At 36.8% G+C, this 23,507-nt stretch overlaps 1 protein-coding gene across 26 annotated transcripts in view; it reads right to left on the bottom strand.

The window, feature by feature from the left end:
- The window catches only part of PCM1 (pericentriolar material 1), an 86,004-nt gene that overhangs the window by 20,699 nt on the left and 41,798 nt on the right, over positions 1 to 23,507 (bottom strand). For 10 of the 26 annotated variants that reach the window (XM_088832789.1, XM_055416465.2, XM_055416464.2 and 7 more), the window contains 10 exons: positions 23,221 to 23,424; positions 21,238 to 21,457; positions 20,987 to 21,132; positions 19,965 to 20,155; positions 17,535 to 17,706; positions 14,766 to 15,124; positions 6,067 to 6,231; positions 3,545 to 3,601; positions 1,069 to 1,241; positions 625 to 756 (listed from right to left, as the gene is read on the bottom strand). In XM_088832789.1, the coding sequence (XP_088688915.1) occupies positions 625 to 756; positions 1,069 to 1,241; positions 3,545 to 3,601; positions 6,067 to 6,231; positions 14,766 to 15,124; positions 17,535 to 17,706; positions 19,965 to 20,155; positions 20,987 to 21,132; positions 21,238 to 21,457; positions 23,221 to 23,424 (1,819 nt within the window). The remainder of the gene's footprint in view (positions 1 to 624; positions 757 to 1,068; positions 1,242 to 3,544; positions 3,602 to 6,066; positions 6,232 to 14,765; positions 15,125 to 17,534; positions 17,707 to 19,964; positions 20,156 to 20,986; positions 21,133 to 21,237; positions 21,458 to 23,220; positions 23,425 to 23,507) is intronic. The other 16 variants (XM_088832787.1, XM_088832791.1, XM_055416471.2 and 13 more) reach the window with 2 other exon arrangements.

Genomic DNA, 23,507 nt, shown 5'->3' with positions numbered 1-23,507 from the left:
AATGTCTTGAATGAACACACACATTTTTACTAAATGTGTGAGTGAGTGTGTGAAAGTTGCTTAGTCGTGTCTGACTCTTTTGTGATCCCATGGACTATATAGTGCATGAAATTCTATAGGCCAGAATACTGGAGTGGGTAGCCTTTCCCTTCTCCAGGGGATCTTCCCAACCCAGGGATTAAACCCAGGTCTCCCACATTTCAGGTGGATTCTTTACCAGCTAAGTCACAAGGGAAGCCCAAGAATACTGGAGTGGGTAGCCTATCCCTTCTCCAGTGGATCTTTCCAACCCAGGAATTGAACCAGGGTCTCCTACATTGCAAGTAGATTCTTTACTAACTGAGCTATTACGACTCAACTCCTATGTTGGACAAAGGAGATATAAATACAGTTTATTTTAGACCTTATAAGCTATCATTTCTATATAACTTTCGGTGTTTGACTGCTGTCATATCTTGACTGAATTTCATATCTCACCTCAAAATTAAGCAATACATTACACTTAGCTTTTGAAAAAAGCTAAAAACTAAATATATAGGGTATAATCACAATTTATTAACAAACTACTTTTGTTAGCTGCATACTGAAATTATATCTACATTTCATTCATCATTATCAGCTTACATCATCAGTAGTAGCAAGGCTTTCACTGGGAGTAAGTTCTGAGTTGGATGCTATCCAAGTACCAGAATTCACTGACTTTATATTTTCTCCTTCTTTTTCATGGTTCTCAGAAATATGCCTGGATACTATGTCCTAAAAAAAGGAGAGAAGATAGCTATTTATGAAAGACATTTGTGTTTAATCACAAAATTAAAAGTAGAAGCAGAGAGCAGAACAAAGGCAATCCTCCCAACCTCAAAGATCAACTATGAAGAAGATATAACAGGACAATACAATGAAAAACTGTCAGAAAAAGACTTGTATCTAAAGCCACTTAAGCTATATAAGAAGATTATTAAAATGGCATGGAAATACATAAAGAAACAGCTTGAAATACTTATGGAACAAGCACATACTTCAATCTAACAAAGTGGGAGAACAAAGAGAATGCTAGGTATAAGATACCTGCAGTGCATACAAAGCCCTCTGTCTCAAATAGTCTGTATTAAGTAGCTGAAGCTCATGGAAGAGTTCAATAAGAAAATGTGGACGAGATTCATTTTGAGAAATCAACGTAGCTACTTCCGAATAAATGGTATCCCGCAAAGCCTCGAACATGGAAAAATCACTCCCGGTTTCTGGAAGATATTAAAGATCAGAAAGTTAATATTGGTGAAATATATTCCTGACTATTTCTATTACCTTGCATCATTACTCTCAACTTTAAATTACTTAAAAATCAGAACACAATTCTATCGCAGAGCTTTAAAAGTAAAAAAAGAATCTTAGTAATTACCAGGATGAAGATAATTCTAAAAAATCTCAAGATACATACTACTTACTAAAGAAATAACATTATCTAGCATTACTTAGACCAAAGTTATTTCTCAGTGAAAAATATCTGGAAAATTTTACATGTTTCATAGGAATAATCAGTGGAAATCTTTCAGCACTTGAACAAAATAAGTGAGTTGAAAATCATTTTCTTTTTTTGCTAATATGAACTTTTTTACAGAAAAGGAAATTTGTTAATGCTGAGAACAAACTAAATGCTGCCAAGGAGACCTACTACTTTAAGGTTTATCTAGTTAGATCTACTGATGCTCAAATCTCTACTATCCTGCTGTAAAACTGAATTTGTAAATGTAACAAAATAGGTACAATTTTACTACAGTGTCTTACTGACACACTCAGTATAAGCTGAAGCAAGCTGTGACCCAAATGAACTTTTCAGTTTCACAGAATCTAGGTACCACTCTATTATTTAGCAACATTTCTGCTGCATGTATTTATTACAAAGAGTTATCACACTAAAAGGTACACGGTCATACCTTTACTTTTAAAAACATAAATTAGGAACTGTTCCCATTTTGAGTTCTCTATGAAAAAAAAAATTTCCAAGTGTTGTTCTAGCTATCAAACTCTATAAACTTTCCAGAGTAATAGAATCACAAATAGATAAATACTTAAGTTTAAATTCATTCCAGTTCACAAAAAGTTGTGCTAAATTTTCAAGATAGGGAATTTGAAATGTTAAGTGTTTTAATACAAATACATTGTGCTTTCAAATAAATATTGCAAGATCATTAAGATTTAATTCACTTTTTCCAAGAAAAAAAATTTTTAAATGCAAAGTAAATGTGGTTTAGTGGAAAAACTTTCCACTAACTTGCTAAGCAAATTAACATCCTCAGGCCTCAATTTCCACAAATATAAAATAATAAGGATAATAAATATACAATGTCCCTACCGTGCCTCAGACATTTATGAGTATAAAATGAAATGATATACTATGATGCAGTTACTATAAAAATATTTATTATGAGCAGGAACTGGAACTATCTCAGTAGGAAATTTCTACTTATAGGAAAAATCCAGATAAGATGTGACAGCATACAAACTTTCCAAATTCATACACTACATTGTAGTTTGATCAGTTGTTTCAAAAAATGGTTTTTATCTTCAAGATACAAGAACAAAGCATATTTAATGACATCTTGCATACTTTTGTATGTGATAAAATGATCACTCTAAATTATATATCAGTAAAGGTTATTTCCAAATAATGAATTATAGCAAACATATACTTCATCCCTACAATAGAGAAGTGGAAAGCTTTTACCATTCTCTTTCTGGATTGAGGTGCACTAGTTTAAGCTAGAAAAATCTTTGACCTCAGCCAGATTTCTATGGCTCCATTTTGTTTTTATCCTTTCTTCAGAGTTCTTTTCTTTAGAAGTGCCACTGATATATTTAACTTCATCTGTGATAGATCCTTGTTTTGTTTTTCTTTAAATTCCCCTAAAGGTTCATAACAGGCTTTTCTTTTTCACTCATGTGTAGCAGAGAAGGCATTAAAGAATATTTACAATTCTAAATCATACATGTCTAATAAATATTCATAGTTTAAAGACAATTCTGCAATTTTCCATGACCTTTATTAATCATGGTCTTTGCATGTCATGGTTGTTTTGTTCAATGGTTTATTTTTTTACATGTGTGGACTGGTAAGAAAAAAACAAGAACTACAACAGAAGTCATACACAATACTTAACACTGTAAATCAGAGCTAAGAATAAAAACAACTGTATTTTGTTTCCAAAAATATTAATGCTCATAAGCATTTAAAGAATACAAAATAAATAAAATAAAACACTAAATTATAAAAAAGTTTTCTATTACCTACATGAATGTGTTGGTTATGTTACAGACACGAACAGAAAATGAAAGTAAGAGAAAAGCAGGCAATTTTACCAATTAAGAATTATAAATGAAAAGCTTCAGAATTTAATGGGTATGAATTCTCTTTCACTTTTACCAGCCAAATAACATACACACTAAACTAAATCTTTAAAATAATTAGAACAATAAAACTAAGGATTTTTAGGACCAATGGTAAAAATTAACAAAAAGCAGACACCAGAACTAAGCAGATTGTTACCTGGCGCTTCATTGCATGCATTTCTGTTAGACTGCTGTAGTATTCTCCTAGCATGTGCTGCAGGAAAGGGCAGACATAAGGATGAACATAAAATGTGTATGAATAGTAAAGACAGGGTCTATAATATGAATAAATGAATGAAAAAAAAAATAAGCAGATTTCCTTAAAATCGTTTGCCTGAATTGAAATGTTATCACAAGCTATGGTTTATGCTCTACTTAAAAATAATCTCTTTGGGGAAAATATCAAATGATCTGTTATAAACTTGTGTTGATATGACTGATATAACTCTCATATAGTAAACTTTGACCATTCACTCTTAGAAGCATACACATCAAGGGAATTTCCCACAATCCACAAGGGACAAGAGGACTGTACTGAACCGTATACAGTTCAATACTAGCAGCCTTAGATGTTACAATCAAATGATCATGTAACAAAAACTACTATTACATGCTATAAATAACTTTAGGGTAATGGTTAAAACTAAAATTAAGCCTTTTGCAAAAAAGGAATATTTATATTATTCAAACTTTGTTTAGTTCATCAAAATTTGATGGTAATGTTTCTAAGTGACAGTAATAAGATCTGAAGTACTGTGACCAACTATCAACTATTTAGGTAATGATAACTAATTTATTGGGCTTCCCTGGTGGCTCAGAGGTTAAAGCATCGGCCTCCAATGCAGAAGACCCGGGTTCAATCCCTGGGTTGGGAAGATCCCCTGGAAAAGGAAACGGTAACCCACTCCAGTATTCTTGCCTGGAGAATCCCATGGACGGAGAAGCCTGGTAGGCTACAGTCCACGGGGTCGCAAAGAGTCGGACACGACTGAGCGACGGAACGGAACTAATTTATTAAGCCTATCAATTTAGTGCCCTTCCCCAACCTTCACCTGTTTACTGTTTGACGACATCACTATTTGATAAAGAGAGTGAAAGGAGATGGAAACTACAAAATTTCAACAAAATGCTGGGGTCAGAACAACAGAATTGACAGATATATTTGACAAAAGGATCCTGGACTTAAGAGGAGACTAGGATTGAAACTTCAGCTCTACCATTTACTAGCAATATGACCTTGAAGAAGTCATTTCAAAATATGAAAAATAAATACTCATTATAAGTTCTGGAAAATATAGAGGAGTTTAAAGAAAATAAAACCATTATTAATACTTTGATGTTCTTACACTTTTTTTTAAATCCAGATTTTTGTTTAAAATAGTTGGAATCACAATGTTTAGTCAACACCTAAATCCCAATTTCTTCTTTCACTTTGTTTCCTTTAGGATGCATGCCTAAGAGTACAATTACTGAGTTAAAGGCATGACTTTTTTTCCAAGAACCAGTTAAATCAGACCAGTTTATATTACCGGTCTTTTATGAGCACTGAGAAAAAATAGGTACCCCCTGTGATAATGTTTCCTCATCTACAAAATGAAAATAAATTCACAGGATTATGAAGTTCAAATGAGTAATTTATTTAATTTGTAAGCAATAAAGCATAATATAAATGGTAGCTACTATTATCATTTTCATGAAAGGTCTTACAGACAACTGAAAATTTAGAGTCCATATTTACTGACTCTTTCTCCATATTTCTTTGAGATGTACTTATTCTTTATAAATCCGGAAAGTACTAATATGTATTTAAACTAAAATGGTGGCAAATACATGACTCCATTCATTCAATAAACACTCACTGAGTGCCTACCATGTGTCAGGTACCACGCTAACATTTAAGATACAAATATGAAAAAATATTATCTATTGCCAAGGGACTCAAAAAGCAATACAGACACTAAACAGGTGAATACTGTATAATGTAATACAGGCAACAGAAGAGGTTTACACACGCTTTGACAGAAAAACAAAAAGGAAAAGGGAACCTATCCCTGCTTAGACTTGGATATAATTACAGAATTAAGATTTTATTTAAGAGCCAGCAGAGCAAAGGGCTTACAAAGAAAAGGACCTGAGGCAAAAAAGGCAACTGTCAAGGTGAGACAACTCCTGCGGTGGCTATGAAAAAATGTCAGTTCAGTGCCACTGAGAGAGTCAAGTTCAAGGCAGAGGGTATGAGAAAGGAGTCTGGAGAGGCAGGCAGGCAGGAATCAAATCTCTGCTGGCCAGATATGTTGCATTAAGACAATAGGACATTCTCCTGTAGGCATGGTAAAGACCAAAGATCTTAAGCAGGGGAATGGTAAGATTTTATATGGAATTCTTATTCAGATAATATTATCAGAAGTTCAAATTATGAGAACCAAATTAATGTCAACTACTTTGTTTATTCAGAGTTTTATCAAAATGCATCAAAAGACAGTATCACAGTAACGATAAAATATATTAATATTTCCAGTTTATATTTTTGGTATCAAGAATTGTATACTTAAACTCTATTATAAAACCTTATACATGATAGGAAAGTGTGACAGATCAATTTTCAGCTAGTTTTAATATAGCTTTTCAAATCTAAGATGAATAAGTCCTTAAATTAAAACAAACCAAAACAGAACATACCTGAAGATATTTCTGTAGACCTACTACATCTTATTACTTTTTCCAGATGCTCATGATTCTTTTTGCTGAGTACTTTTGCTTGAACAGGCTCTTCAGTCTGGGCTGAATGTCTGTTTCTACTTTTGCAAGGTTCACATGTGCTAGACATACTGGCACTTTCATAGCCTTGAGTAAAAAAATTGACAACTGTTATCAGTTGCAACTAACTCAAACTGAAAGGGAAATTGGTTTCCATGGTGAAACAGTATGAGTAACTCAATTTATAATGCTGTGAGGGCCTTGTTTAAGAAGAAATCATGGAGAAGGAAATGGCAACCCACTCCAGTGTTCTTGCCTGGAGAATCCGAGGGACGGGGGAGCCTGGTGGGCTTCCGTCTATGGGGTCACACAGAGTCGGACACGACTGAAGCCACTTAGCAGCAGCAGCAGCAGTGGGTGGGCGAGTGGGATGGACAAAGTGCTGGGTCTGAGATAGGCACAAAGATGTATTAGGGGGAATCTAGCCAGCATTTGGTAATAACTGTAAGTGGAAAATAACCTTTAAAATTAAAAAAAAAAAAGAAGAATCAAAACAGTAAAGAATATGTCTTGGAAATATCTCTGTAATAATCTTTGGAGGCATGGGGTAACAGTAATAAATTCTAACATTTCACTGTCCTTTGATATTCACTTCAGTGAATATATCCCCAACTCAAACTACATGGTAGACCTCACACAACCCAAATTCTCTACTAGACTCCAGGTTAACAATTTTTCAATATTAGTAAATGTAAGAATCATATCTAGTCTATATACGTCCATAATAGACAGAAGAATAAGGGGAATTAAATAATCAAACGTCTGCATTTATATACCTTTTGCAAATAATATGACTTGGACTAAAAATTCTTTCCCAACCATGGTGATGGTTTAGTCGCTAAATTGTGTCCAACTCTTGTGATCCCGTGGACTGCAGCCTGCCAGGCTTCTCTGTCCATGGGATTCTCCGGGCGAGAATACTGAAATGGGTTGCCATTTCCTTCTCCAGAGGATCTTCCCAATCCAGGAATTAAATCCGAGTCTCTTTCATTGCAGGCAGATTCTTTACCGACTGAGTTATAAGGGAAGTGCTACCACAACCATAGGTTATACATATATTCTATTAAATTTTCCAAGTTTCGTTGTTAATCTTTTTTACATTTGCTTTTTGGTATCTATTACAAGGTAGAACGGAGAAGGCAATGGCAAGCCACTCCAGTACTCTTGCCTAGAAAATCCCATGGATGGAGGAGCCTGGTAGGCTGTAGTCCATGGGGTCGCTAGGGGTCGGACACGACTGAGCGACTTCACTTTCACTTTTCACTTTCACACATTGGAGAAGGAAATGGCAACCCACTCCAGTGTTCTTGCCTGGAGAATCCCAGGGACAGGGGAGCCTGGTGGGCTTCCGTCTATGGGGTCACACAGAGTCGGACACGACTGAAGTGACTTAGCAGCAGCACAAGGTAGAAATTCAACTTAATTTTGTTCCACATGAATAGCTGGTTATACCTACACTTTTCCCACTGAATTAAAATGCAAGCTTGGTCGATACATTAAATCTCCTTATTTGTTGGGTTTTATTTCTGGACATTCCATCTGTTTTATTTATTCCAATGCCACAGAAGTTTTACAGTATGTTTAAACATCTGGTAAGGCAAGTCCTATCTAACTTCTTTTCTTAGCTAATTTTGGACATCTGTCCTTCCATATAAGCTTTGAAATCTTTTGCCCCCGGTTTAAAAAACAATCCATAGAGATTCAAAATGGAATCTCACTTGAAGTATTTATTAATTTGCAGAGAACTGACATTAAATAATTTTACACATTCTAACTTAAGAAAACAATTATGTTTTTATATTTGATCAATCTTATTCCATGTTCTTCAAAGTTTCTCTACAGATCTAGTACATTTCTTGCTAAATTTATTGCTTATGATTTTTTTGTCCCAGTAGCTCTGGTTACTACTATGAAGAAAATACTCTCCACCACTTCCATTTCTACTGGGTATTAATACTATGATAAAGAAAAATATTTATACACTTACTTCATAACCTTATTTCATAATTACTTAAGTTAACTTAGGTAGCTATTTTCCAGAGTCTCTTGGGCTAGATAAAAAATCTGCTTCCCTCCTTTCCAAACATTATTCCAATCATTTAATCTAGTCAAGATAATTTACAAAAAATGCTTAATAATGATGGTGGCAGAGAGGGAATCCCAGTTAATTTCTATCTCTGGAGTATTTTCATTACAACAGTGCTTGTAACTGGCATCAGCTAACAGCTTTTATTATATTTAAATAACTGCCTCCCTTTTTAGGTGCATTTTCATTAGGAATGACATAGAATTTTACCTAATCTACCACTATGACTACATGATGTGTCCTGTAATGTATTTCATACAATCAACTGTGCTGACAGATTTCCTGATAATAAATCATGATTACATTTTGACATTCTAATATTCTTTTGAGAGACTGGCAGATTAAATGTGCTAATATTTTACTTCTGAATTTATATTAATAACTGAGATTAAACTACTGCTTTCTTTACTGAACTGTTACCTCTCCTTTTCACCTTCCACTATATACAGATCTCTATCTCATTCATACGTTGTTTCTATAAAGATAGGATATGCCAACATTTTCTTTTCATCTTGACAGGTGAAAATGAGCACTTTGTCAGAGAAGAGGACTCTTTGAGGGTGTGTACATTCTGTGTCTCCTGGCTACATAACGGTCAACTATTTTGATGTGCAATCTTAAGTCTTCCTTCATTAAAGATACTCTTTTATTATTTGTTTAACAATTGCCTTCCCACCTATTTTTTTTCCTTCTTTAGAACTCCTTGTGTTATCAGTTCCCAAGATTTGTCTTTATGCCTCTAATCATTTCCCTCTTTATTTCTTAGTACTTTCTGGCTTCCCTGGTGGCCCCAATGGTAAAGAATCCACCTGCAATGCGGGAGATATGGGTTTGATCCCTGGGTTGGGAAGATTCCCTGGAGGAAGTCATGCAACCCACTCCAGTATTCTTGCCTGGAGAAACCCCATGGACACAGGAGCCTGAAAGGCTACAGTCCATAGTGTCACAAAGAGTCAGACACGACTGAGCAACTAACATGGCACGGCACTTTCTGCTCTGTGCAATGACACAGTTCCTCCCTTTAATTTTCTAGGCCAGTAATTTGGAACTCAACAACATTCATCCTCTTTTCCAAATAATCTAGACATTAAATGTGAAAGTCATTTTTTCTAGTTCTAAAGAATTTATAATTCAACCTGCTTTTTAAAAATAATTCTATCTGCTTTTCTTATTTCACTCAAGTGAGTATTTCCTTCAGTAATTCTGTTTTTACTAGACTTTACCTGTTCCAGTGGTCAGCTTCTATGTCTTCTCTCTGACTGCTGCTCCCTTCAATGTGCACTGTTATATTCACTAGATCAGTCATGACTCTCATCTGCCCTTAAGGCTGCACCCAACTGTGGGGAGCTTTCTCGGCAGCACACTGACAGTGCCTGGAAGCCTCACGACTACAGTGGAGCAGTGTTCTGGCTAGTAAGCTGTCAGCCTCCCATCAAGACAACGAAAGAAAGCCTCTCGATTCCTCAGCCTGAATCTTCAGCTGCAAAGGTATATGCTCTACCATGTTCAGGGCAGGCAGGATGCCACCTCCTTTTCCAATGACACCCTTTCCCATTAATACCTCGAAGTGGCAAAAGACTACTACTCTTGGAAGGGAACGAGGTGCCCTTCTCACAGAAGGGGCTGCATGGATTTCCTCCAACCAAGTCTTCTCCGAGAACCACAGAGCTCTGACTTTTGCTCCAGACACTCTCTGCAAGAGCCAGTAGATCCTAAAGCCTTGCTGCTTCTATCTCCAGATCACAATAGCTGCTGTTAGTAATATAAGTTCCCAAGATACTGTCAGTTTATTTTCTGTGATATCCTATCTGGATTCAACTTCCCTTTCTTTCTCTAAAACCATCTTTCGAGTTAGGACTTTATCATCACATACATAGGCTCCTGATTTCTTTGTTGGTCTCCCAGACTCTCAAGCCACCCTAATTCATTTTGCATGAAGCTTATTAGAAAAAGAGCTCTCTTGGTTACTACTGACTATTACACAAAAACAGCAATAAAAGGTATATGCTTGCCAAAAGTAACAGGTAAAATGATATGAATGGTAGTACTATTGCTCATTTAATTAACAGCAAACATAGATCAAGGAAAATGAAGTATGTTATTCTAGTAAGAAAAGCTTCCCCGGTGGCACAGTAGTAAAGAATCCACCTACCAATGCAAGAGACATGGGTTTCATCCCTGGGTCAGGAACACCATCTGGAGGAGGGCATGGCAACCCACTCCAGTCTTCTTGCCTGGAGAATCCCATAGACAAGAGGAGCCTCATGGGCTATGGTCCATAGGGTCACAAAGAGTCAGACATGACTGACTAAGCACACATTCTAATAAGAATATCTATATAAATGAAATTAAGTTTCTGACTACTGTTACTGAATCATGTGAAAAGTGCTGAATGAATTCTAACCAAAATTAAAATATGTATTATGTAGCATACACAAAATTCTCTTTAGGGAGCAGTTAACTCCCCAACAGTTTAAAAAAAAAAAAATTCAGTCATCCTCCAAAAGTGTTGCAATTGTTGACAGAAACATGCTCTAATTTTTAAGATGCTACCAAAATGGGGGGGTGGGGTGGGGAATCATGGTTTTACATTAGTCTCAGATTTAAAACATCAAGGGCTAGATTTCCAAGATTAGCGTACTACTGTTGATTAGTTTCTCTTTGGAGCACTTTAATAGTAATTCTCCAGGAAAGCCGGAGATTTAACTAAAGTTAGTAATACTTCAGAGTAACACTCGCCAGGCCAGCTGATATAACATCAGCAATAACAACTATAATGTTCCTTATTCATATATGGAGGTTATTTCCTGTCTCGCTTCATCATTCCTTCCCTTACCTCCTTTCTGTTTTCCTCAGCACAGGTGGATGACACAGCCAATTAAGTCGCCATTATAGGCAAACAGCTTGGCCATGGCCTTCTGGAGACCTTCCATGTATCCACACAGAGAAGGATTGAATCGTCAGTGAATCTAAGTCTTGGGAGAAGGCCTTATCGTCCCCCTGTAACATGGAACACAGGCGCCTCCCTCTCTCTCTCCCCTGAAAGGTTTCATCAAAGAATTTCTCAGCTCCCCCTGGGCTCTGACAAAATATGAGACCAAGTTTGGCTCACCCCACTGAGGGCACATCTCCACTCTGCACTGCAGCACGGCTACAGCACAGCACTGGCTCCTAAGTAACAGGGTGTCCCACTGCTCATGACGCAACTGTCGTCTCGGTGTCGCCCTTGTGGTGGGGTAAGGGATACAGGGAGCGGGCACTTTGGGCCACTGTTCCTTTCTCTGACTTTGTGAGTAATAAACTCTCTGGATCTAAAGAGGGCCACATCCGTCAGGACTTGTCTTGCCTGATGCTGGACATTTATTTAACCTCAGTCTTCATTAGTGAGCACAAAGAGCCGGGGGAGAAATGGAAAGATTCAGGGCTGGGCAGAACCCCAAAGTCATTATACAAACAGTCCCAACCAATTTCCCAAAAGAACGAACACCGTCTCAACTATGTGCTTCTACTCCTCTAATAACATCAAAAGAGGAAATAGGCCTGGTAGATTTATGGGTCTGATAACCAAGTTACGTGTCTTATAATTCACGTACCCATCCAGCAATGCCAAGAAATCATGCTAAACTCATAAAATCTGAATTTGAACTGAGGTTTGAAGATTAGCACATCATTTGTGCTAATCTTACATCATTTGTAAAATCTTGCTTTGCATACAATAATACATATCTTCATAAAGACCTTCTAAAGATTATCATCATTGGTACATTACCATCATGGGAAACAAAGTTAAATGAAGGTTTAGCGTACTAACTCTGAAAGACTGTCAACATGTGCAAAAAAACAGATTCACAGTTCATACGGGACAGTACATATGTCTATGTTTTATCTCACAACACAGCAACTTAACTCCCACTGTGCTGGTCTATTTGCCATATCCTATTTCTTTCTGCAGTTCTCTCACACTCTCTTCTTGCTTCATCTGACTCTATACTACTTTTCTTGTTACTACAATTTGGAATGCTTTCCAATCTTCCCTCTATCGACCTCCATCCCTACTTCCTTTAAGACAAAGTAAACATTCTTTTTTTTAAGAAGCCATGGCTATTCCTATCCCATAAAGAGAACAAAAGCAGCATAAATTAGTGGTCTGGCTCAGCACTTCTCAGTCTTTAATGTGCATATACTCATATTAAAACACCTGGAATCTTGCTAACATGTGTACTGAAAAGCAATGTTGGTATAAGGTGGGGCCCAAGAGTCTCCAATTCGAATAAGCTCCCAGATGATACAAATGCTGCCTGTCCATGGTTCACATTCTAAACAGCAAGGATTTAGGATCATTTGATTTTGCTACATATTATTTTGCCTCTGCATAAATTAATTTGGTTCTCCTATTAGGTCTTTTATCTTTGTGTGCGAGCCTTAAAAGGGAACTCTCACTGACAGATGGCCTTAAATGCCTCTTTGACAAATGTGTGTGTTCTGGGCAAGTATTTTTATACTTAAATGAGAGAGCAAATAGATTAGACTGTCCATCTTTGCCTTAAGGTAAAAAAAAAAAAAAAGCTGACTTGTATATCTGGAACCATAATTCTTCAAAATAAACAAATTTCAAAAATACAAAAACACCAGGATTTCTAGGTTAAGGTACTGATGTCCAAATGTTGGTTCAGAGTCTCTAAGACCCTGTTACTCAAACTGAAGTCCACAGACTACAATGTCAATACTGGTCAACAATCCTGGGGAGCTTGTTAGAAATGAAGACTATCAGGTCCCTCCTGGGACTGACTGAATCAGATTCTTGACACTAAACAAGATTCCCAAGATCTGTATGAAATGTTAACGTTTAAGAAGCACTGTACTAGTACACACAAATTAATAAGGTGAAAGAGAGAATGCTGGGATAACAAATGTTAGTTTCTTTCCTTTTATTCATAAGACAAAAAAGCATTTTGTTGGGGCAGGTATAATACTTCAATATGATGTTCAGAGTTACCCAGACAGTCTCTCTCTAAGTGATCACTATCTACTCAAATGTTATCTAGTGGCACCAAGAATGACCATGGAGAAGGCACAAATGTATTTTCATTCATTTGAATGGTTTCAGATCATTAACTAATCTGCTAAGTAACCAGCTCCTCCCAAACCTACACAACTAAAAAATTACTTCAAGGATGATAATGTGTATGCTGAGAAAAATTCTGCCCCTGTTCAAATCCACTTGTTTAACCATCAAATCATATTCTCTAGTAGAGGTAAGAGTCCAGGACTTTAGGATACATGAAGTATTGAAATGGAAAAAAAAAATGTACATGCGTTCTTTTTCATGTTCATAGTTTTCATCAGATTTCTCAAGGGTTCCATTAACCAAAAATGCTTGAGATAAATGCTGCCAAAGTTCACAAGTAGATTTTTAACTGCAGAGTGCCTTAGGACCCTTCAGTTCAGTTCAGTCGCTCAGTCATGTCTGACTCTTTGCGTGACCCCATGAACCACAGCACGCCTGGCCTTCCTGTCCATCACCAACTCCCAGAGTCCACCCAAATCTATGTCCATTGAGTCAGTGATGCCATCCAACCATCTCATCCTCTGTCATCCCCTTCTCCTCCTGCCCTCAATCTTTCCCAGCATCAGGGTCTTTTCAAATGAGTCAGTTCTTCGCATCAGGTGGCCAAAGTATTGGAGTTTCAGCTTCAGCATCAGTCCTTCCAATGAATATTCAGGACTGATTTCCTTTAGGATGGACTGGTTGGATCTCCTACTACACTTATATGTATTGTAGCTTCCAAGAGAAAGAGTCAGTGGGTGCAATCAGTTTTCAACCTTTTCTGATTATAAGCCTAGAATATTTTGTTCTCAAGCACCAAATACTATATCCTTGAACACAGAACTTTCAAGGCCACAGTCAAAAAGTGTCCAGTTTTTAGCTAATAAATGTATTTTTAACCTAGCAGTAGACTTCAGTAAATTCTTCAAAAATCATAAATAGTGGCATTCGGTGAACACTATAAAGAGAACTTTAATGTGATACTCAATGACAAGCTTCAATAAAATATGAGTTCATGCTTTATCATACCAGCTAAGGTTCAGTTCCTAAAGAATTAAGAGCAAACTTAATCCAAAAGTGATTTCATCTACATGATATTCAAAGACTGCAATGTAGTTAGAGGGCCACATTTCTTTACATGAATCCATCACAGATCTAGCCAGAAGTCATGAATAAAGTGTTACATGTAACATTAAACTATAAAATAGTAAAAATCTTCCAAGCTCACAGGAAACACCATACATAGGAAACATAAGAAGTTTTAAGAAGGCACTAAAAAGAATAAATGTCATGTTTTAAAATATCTACATTAAATCCTACTTGATACATTTAAAATGTAACTAAATTCAAAGGTAACTGAAAAATGACTTTGTTCAAGTGGGTCTAAACAGCACCTGCACATCCAGCCATACTACAAATATTTACAACAGTGAGAGTAAGGTTACCAATAGTTATGCTTATCAACAGTCAACAAATTTCAGTACTTACCAATATTTTTCACTCTGCTTTTCTGTTGAGTAGAATGCCTCTTCTTACTCTTTGATTTGGGAGTTTTATCTTTAGATGCCAGGCTGGCCTGTGCAGATGCTTTTCTTGACTTGAATGTTTTAGTTACTGTTGTTGGATCTACTGGGTCAAGCATACTGTTAAAGCTTTCTAAGGACACTTCATCAAACTGGCGTCTTCTCCTACTGGCATCTAGTTGATTTTTGCAATTACTATTTGTTGCTTTCTCTACAGACACTGCAAATCCAGCCTTGGGAAATGGCTTTTCTACTTCACCTTCTTGGTCATAAAACCATGATGGCCTACTGTTCTCCATCTCCTCTTCAGGATGTTTTTGACTCCTTAACAATGAAAATAAGTTTTATATATTACAATGATACATCTCTATGTCTATGGAAAACTCCAGATATACTTAATTTATAGTCTACTATAGTCATATAAATAAAAACTGTCAACAGGCTATAAAAATATTCCCACCAAATACACATTAAATATGAAAACATTACACAGACTAATTTACTAAATTACTTTAAAATTTAATTTTGGACCTTTCTCACTAAACCATTTTCACTAGTGAAAGTTCCAAACCAAGATCCCACATTCAAGATGGAAAGGAGTGGGAAAGAAAAATCAAGGGAGGATGGGACATAAAAAGAAAAAACACAGAAACAACTGAAAAAGAACCATAGCTGGAAACATACATGGATCAGCGTCACCTACAGCAGTCCAAATATAACCAGAATTTGGTGAAGACAATTGGCCACGTAACTAGTAAATTTATTTCTCTACACATTAAACCTTGTTTAGCTCTATTAGTCTAGTGTCACTTTCCAAATTTTATCTACTAAACATCCTTTAATATGTTAATAGGAATTCAATGGTTATCTAAGTCTGGGGAAAAAATGGGCAAAACAAAGTTAAACAGGCACTTCTCAGAACTTTTAATATGCCAATGTCCTTTTATAAATATCTTAGAAGGGAACAGAGTGAACAGCATGTACAAAACTTTTTATTACAGAACCTGACATGAACAACAGTGTTCCTAAGAATATAATTTGGGAGACACTGATCTATAGGGAGTAACTCAAGATAAAGACTAGCAGACCTACAGTTTACATGCCAAATTCAGCTTGCTGCCTGTTTTTGTATGGCCTGAGAGCTATGAATGATCTTTATATTCTTAAAAAGTTAGAGGAAAAAAAAGAGAAAAAAAGCTTGTAACACATGAAAATCATATAAAATTCCAATTTCACTGATCACAGATCAAATGTTATTGGAACATACCAATTCACATGTTTACATTAACTGTTTATGAATGCTTCTGTGCAAAATGGCATAGAAAAATGGTTGTCTCTATGGTCTGCAATATTTACTAGCTAGGTCTTTATAGGAACAGTTTTCTGATCCCAGCTCAAGACTACAATGTTTCATTTGACCTCTTTGTTATCTCCAGCCATTTAATTCAGAGAACCTATAACAGCTGAAATTTTAACAAGAGATGAGGTCTAATCTGAAGTAGTCAAGTATTTAAAACAGTAACATCAAGATCCATCCTTTTTTAACTACCAATTATATATAAAATATAGTTAATACTGAAGTAGGGACCTTTCAACAGGAAGGCTAAAGCTTTGAATAAATGTCCATTGCTTGAATCATTTTTGAATGGCAACTGAGCACTGAACACTGTCTCAGGCTCTGACAATAGGATACTTTCACAGAATAAAATTGAGATTTAATAGGAAAAAGTGGTTAGTACAGCTAAGAAAAGGCATCAACAAGTTCAGGGTAGTCTATCACAGGATTCCTCAAGATAAACATGAAGTTGAATTCTAAGAATTTGTTGTTAATTAAGTAAAAAAAAAATTTCATGATTTAAAAACTATCAAAATGCTAAGAGCTTGAGACATGCCCCAAGACATAACTAAAAGAAAAGTAATGTGACATATATTTATAAAGGAATAGGAAAGTTAAAATCATATAGATACTTCTGACAGAACAAGTATTAGGCTCAACGAATCTCTAATTTTTCATCCTTTTAAAGTTTTTCTGAAGGAAATAACAATTAAAAAAGTTATAATATTTTTACCAGCTGGCTATCAAAATCATTTTCTGGATTAAAACAATCATTAAAAACATTATTTATTGAGCCATAAAAATGCTTACAGAATGATTAACCTGGGCCAATAAGTCTTTCACACTATTTGAGTCAGAATTATAACTGGTAAGAATATCATACTGAAAAATAGTAAATGTGTGAGTAACAAAGAAAATCCTGACTATGACTGATAACATGTATCACTAAAACTTGGCAAAATTTGTTTTTACAATCTAATAGTATGCGACATTACATTTGGATGTGCCCTGGGCACATACTCTAATCAGGGGCTATGAATCAAACAACAAGTCATCACTTTATAAAAACCATCCTCCAGTAGTTAATGTTAGTTTCCAGTTCTAAATCAATGAACAGTGAACTGTTTATAATCTTAAAGAAAGATACGAAATCAAGGCCAAAGACACTCTATAGGTTAGGTCTTATCCTTTCAAACTGAATCTCACAGGACACTGATCAAAACTCTGAACTGTTCTTGAACCAGTGTTAGCAGCAGGTATATCCCTGAGAAGTCAAAGCTTCTTTCTCAACACTCTCAAGCCAAACAATCACAAACATCCTCCCTAATTACATTTCAAATGACATGTAATACCAAGTGACACTTAAGCAAATAATGGATTATGTTTACAATAAAGTACCTCTGTTTTTCTGCTCCAATAGAAGAACTACTTTCAAAAGGTTTTGGAAAAGCCATATATTCTGTTTTCCCTGAAGGATTCTGGGCTAACGGTTGCTGCTGTTCAGTGGGTGTAGAAATATTTTGAGAAAAATCTCCAAAATTAGAAGGAAATAAAGGGCTGAAATTCATACCTAGTAAATAAAAACAATGGGTAAGATACAGAAGCACCTTTAGCCTTAAAACAAAATTGAAAGACAGTTTTAATTAAATGTGCCATTCCAATCCATCAAAACAAAAAACTAATTAAAATAAACTAACAGTGTGGTTCAGTGGTAAAGAATCCACCTGCCAATGCAGGAGATGAAGGTTTGATCCCTGGGTCAGGAAGATCCCCTAGAGAAGGAAATGGCAGCCCACTCCAGTGTTCTTGTCTGGGAAATCCCATGGACAGAGGAGCCTTGTGGGCTACAATCCATGGGGGTGCAAAAGAGTTGGACACGATTTAGCACCTAACGACATCACTCATTTATTTAATCACTGTTTCACAGCTCAGTCCTACTACGTTTTCAGCATTGGTGATTCAAAGATAAATATCGATCCCCACCTCCTTAAGAGTTAAAAATTAGAAAAAATAATATGTGATATTTATCAAAGTAAGCATGACTCTACTGCAGGTGCATTAGACTCTACTGTAGGCGCGTTATGTGTTACTTCCTTCAATGCCCAAAACAGTGCTGTAAAATAGGTACTATATTTATTTTACCAGTGAGAAAATAGGCTTAGAGATCAAATGCCTAGTAAATGAAAGCAAAGGTTAGGTCTCAGGTCTGCATGACTCCAAAGCTCAGGTTCTTTCCACTCTAACTGGGAAGTAAAATATAATCACATACTTTAATATACAGTGCTGCATCAGAGGTATTTGCAAAAGGGCCACTAACAACTTGGGGGAGAAGGGGAACAAGGTTTCAGCAAACTGAACTAGATGATGAAGAATGAACAGTCTCTGAACAGAGCTGCCATGGGTAGAAGGCATATTATGACAAAAAGGAACAGTATGTGTAATTACCTGTATTATTTGTTACTTAAACAGCCTAGTCAAAAAACATTTACTGCCAGTATTAACCCACACTCAAGAACTAAAAACCTTGTTAAACTGTTTAACACCATTACTTTTACAATACCATTAAGAAAATACACTGTGATATACAGATATTTGTATTTACAAAACCCTCCCAACCCTTTTTCCCTTCGTATATTCTCTGGCAAACACCTTCAACTCCTCTCTCTTCACAACTCATCTAACTGATCATTGTATCTCCACAACATCTTTAAAATCACTTCTTTTTCTTTACTACTACTGTCAATGCCTTAGGTCAAGCTATCGTCCCCTTCCTGCTTTTACTGCAATAGCCTTTTGTTCAACATCTATACTCTCAGCTCCGTCCCTCCAATCTCAATCAACACTATGACCAGTGTCATCATTCTAGAATATAAATTTCATGCCATTCCTCTGCCCAAAGTCTGCCAGTGGCCTCTCTAGTAAGAAATGGAAAATCCAAGCTTCTTTGCCCAGCACAAGGGCCTCTGCTGTGTTCCAGCACATGAAATACTCTGCCCTGCCATAGCCCGAAACACTAGCCACTTTATGACCTCAAAATTCTCTACATGATATACCTGTTCCCCTGCTTTGCAACTCTAAATGGTTCCACTGATCAGAAAGTCCTGTCCCTTCTAATCTCCCTCGGAAAAAGTTCTATTGGTTCTTTAGCTTTACTATCCTTTTCTGTAGGAAAAAGCAGATTTGCTGACAATCCTGTCCTCGCAAAAAGCAGGCTATTCCACCTCACCTGCACCACTCCTAAAGTACCCACGACAAAGCACCAAGCATTTATTGACACTTTTAGCTTCTCTCAGACTCTTAAATTCCTTAAAGCATCAGCTTTACTCATCTTTGAATCTCAGCCATTAATATACTGTATGGCATATGATAGGTGGAGAAAGTCTGAATAAAAGTCTGAACTAAATAAAAGTAAATATGAGCCTGAACCAAAGAGTCACTCTTAGTCTAGAGGTGCATCTCCCTACTAATACATGAAACTCCTCTAGGAGGGTGCTGTCTCATGCTCCTCTCCTCTCCTAATATCTTACAGAGTGCCTGATGTACAGCAGTCAGTAGACAGGTTAATTTCTTTCTCCTTGATAAATAGTTGTGGAATACTTCAAAGGTGTAAGACTAAGCAAACATTTCATAATTTATGTGATTTCATTAGCAACCATATTCAGTTTAAACATTCACTATAAAGAATTAAAGTAGAAAAGAATTTATATTTTTCTTTACAAACAGTTCCTACCATTTCAAAAGTGACTGACAAAAATCCATGTATTAGACAAATGTTATTCTTAAGGACTCTGCATTTACTTATTTTCCTTTAAGGTTCTGGCCACTTACTTGGTGCAAATGATGAAAAATTAGTCAACCCTGGTAGGTTAAAGAGATTTACAGGCTGAGCTGGAAAGTTGAAAGGACAAAATAAACTGGGAGAAGGAGGGTGTGATGCACCATTGCCTCCTTCCTTGCTTGCAGGTTTTTCTGGATGCTGATTTTGTTGGCGCATGAGTTCACTGAGCATTTGTTTCAACCTATAAAAATTGAAGGAGTCAGTAATTGAAAGATTAGTTATATGACCATCTATGAAAAGTACATAGATATATATATATAAAATGATTCAACAGTATGTGGAACACAGGGTTCTCTAGTGACTCAGTGATAAAGAATCTGCCTACCAATGCAGGAGACATGAGTTTGATCCCTAGTCTGCGAAGATCCACATGGCACGGAGTAACTAAGACCATGTGCCACAACTGCTGAGCCTGTGCTCGAGAGCCTGAGAACCACAACTACTGAAGCCTGGGTGCCCTAGAGCCTGTGCTCCACAACAGGAGAAGCCACTGCAATAAGAAGCCTGTGCCAACTACAGAGTAGCCCACGTTCACTGCAACTGGAGAAAAAACCCACCCAGCAATGAAGATCCAACCCAGCCAAAATAAAAAAACAAAGAGCTTATAATGTTAAATAAGTTAATTAAAAACAAAACAAACAACAGTATGTGGAACAAACTGGCTGCTCTGCTGTTTACTACAACAAATGTCTGCTTGTGCCGCACACTTTATAACGTAGCCTCTGGAACAAGAACTACACAGCACTCCTATCAGAGACAGGCACAGTGACAACAAACACTTTCACCTAAGCTCAGTGTAAAGGTGAAAACCATGGTTATTTTTTTAAAGTCAGGTCCGCAGAATTAAAAGGAAACATTAGGCAAAATCACTGCTTATAAAATTCTCAGGAATCAGAGAAGATTCAAAAATGCAATTTGGTTCAGCCCTTCTCTCCCAGAAGGTAACTGTAAAACCCTTGCTTTTACACTGTAAATGAGTATACATTCTCACTACTTCTAAGGAACAAATTACCTCTGTACATTATTCTGTTGCCACGTGAGCTGGGTATAGCACTGGTTCAACTGGTGCATTATAAGGTGCACTTGAGGGGACGCAATACTGCTGGGCATAACACTATAAGGACTCGTGAGAAGAGTTTGTAGCAGACAAGATAGAGTCTGTGGAAAGAAAAAATTTTCTGTAACAGTTACCAATGACTTGAGAAAAATGTGTACTGCTTCAAAAACAAGATTAAAAAAATTTACTTGCAGAGTAAACTTTACCTGCTGGTCTTGCATTAAAGTCTGACAAATATTGACACTGAAATCAAGTTGTTTCTTTAGCTGATTAATTTGTTCTTGCCATTGTTCTTTCTCTTCTACGTAAGAGAGTTCAGATACCCAGCGAAGGTTTTCCTGACGCTGCATGCTGATATTCTGTTGTCTTGTCTTGGCTAAAGGACGATAATTTCCATCTGCTGAAAAAGGGCGATTGTTCTTCCACCTAACATAAGATTTAAAGCATCAGGTCATTTTATGTAATTATGTATATTTTAAATCTGGCAAAAAACTTTGATACCCTGCTTGGTCCATACGCCTGTATTCCATTTTTAAGTTCATTGGACTTAAAATGTGTGTAAAATAGAGTGAGAAAAATTCTGGATTTCTACTCTTGTACAGTATCACTTTGCATTCCTTTTCAGTATTTTTTCACTTATGTTTTACAGAGAAGAGTCCATATAATTCTGTATTCTTCAAAATGAAAAGTTATTATGGATACTGTTATCACAAGCATTTTTCCACTCTTCACGCCTTTAAGCTTAGCCACATAACACCCCATCAAGTGCAACTACTTAACCATCTTTTTATACAAGAAATGTTTTTCGGTGATAAATAACAATGCAGTAGACATCTTTGTTGACACATCTTTTTTACTATCTATGATTTTTATTTTTGCTTAACTCCCCAAAACAAGAGTGAAGATCAAAGATAATCAACCTTCCTCCTATCAACCTGGAATCTATCTTGACAACAGCTCAGTTCAGTCGCTCAGGACAACAGTACTCTTGTGGTAAAGTAAACACCCTATGTGGTCTTTGTCCCAGGTTCCCAGCACAGAGCTCCTGAGTGATGACTGCCTTCTGTTATTCATATGCTCCTTTTGGCAAACCCTAGTTAGCTTCATGATGAGGACTGGTCACCAGAAAAACCAACCAGATCGTTGGGTTGGAACTTTCAGCCTCATTCCTCAAACTTTCAGGGAGGGAGACTGAGCTTAATCGCCAATGACTTAATCAATTCTGCCTGTGTAAAGAAATCACCATAAAAACTCCTAAACAGCGTGGTGAGGACAGCTTCTGGGTTGAACACAGAGAAGTACTAGGCAGCTGATGTGTCCAGAAAGGGCATAAAAGCTCTTTACTTCTTCCCAACCCACCCATGCTTTACAATCTCTTTCTCTGAGTAATATCTTTCATAAGTCAGTAAATATAAGTATCTTCCAGAGCTCTACGAGCTATTTTAGCAAATCATGGAACATGAAAGAGGCTGTTGCTGTTGTTGTTCAGTTGCTAAGTCATGTCCTAACTGCATACACCAGGCTTCTCTGTCCATCACCTGAGTTTGCTCAAACTCATGTCCATGGAGTCAGTGATGCCATCCAACCATCTCATCCTCTGTCACCCCCTTCTCCTCCCACCTTCAATCTTTCCCAGCATCAGTCTTTTCCAAGGAGTCAGGTCCTAGCATCAGATGGCCAAAGTATTGGAGCTACAGCATCAATCCTTCCAATGAATATTCAGGGTTGATTTCCTTTAGGATTGACTGGTTTGATCTCCTTCCTGTGCAAGGGACTCTCAAGAGTCTTCCCAGCACCACAGTTCAAAAGCATTAATTCTTTAGCGCTCAGCCTTCTTTATGGTCCAACTCTCACATCCATACATGACTACTGGAAAAACCATAGCTTTGACTATACCGACCTTTGTCGGCAAAGCAAAAGGAGCTATGAAAACCCCAAAATCTGTAGTCAAGTCAGACAGAAGTGTGGGTGCTCTGAAGACTCGAGACTTTAAAGTGGCATTTGAAGTGAGGGCACTCTTCTTGGGACTGAGTCTCCTAACCTGTGGAGTCTGGCCAACTCCAGGTAGTTAGTGTTGGAATTATATTGTGGAACATGCACTTGATTTAGATAACTGAAGAACTGCTCAGTGTCAGAAAGACGGGAAACTCTTTAAAATCAAGCAAAAAAATCAAAACACTGAAACTAACCTATTTTTAGTTTCCTTTACACTGTAAGAATTACGATTTGCACTGTTTGGAGGATACATATGAAAGTTATCATTGGAACTAGCATCTTGCTCCTCCTCTTCCTCCTCTTCGTCTGTTCGAACAATTCCTTCAGAAAGGTAACCATCTTCATCTCCTTCTTCATCTAGGGCACACTGGGTAGACCCTCCCCAAGTTGCCATTGTTCTGGAGATTAAGAGACAAAATACAGATTATTCTGGAGATGAGCTACTTCACCTCCTACTATGAAACACTCTGTAGCCCCTCGC

This window comes from Moschus berezovskii, chromosome 26, assembly GCF_049115385.1.
Source record: "Moschus berezovskii isolate FMDL1 chromosome 26, NW_MosBer_1.0, whole genome shotgun sequence".
NCBI lineage: Eukaryota > Metazoa > Chordata > Mammalia > Artiodactyla > Moschidae > Moschus > Moschus berezovskii.
The sequence above is the reverse complement of the archived record's forward strand: the minus strand, read 5'-3'. Positions and strand labels throughout refer to the sequence as shown.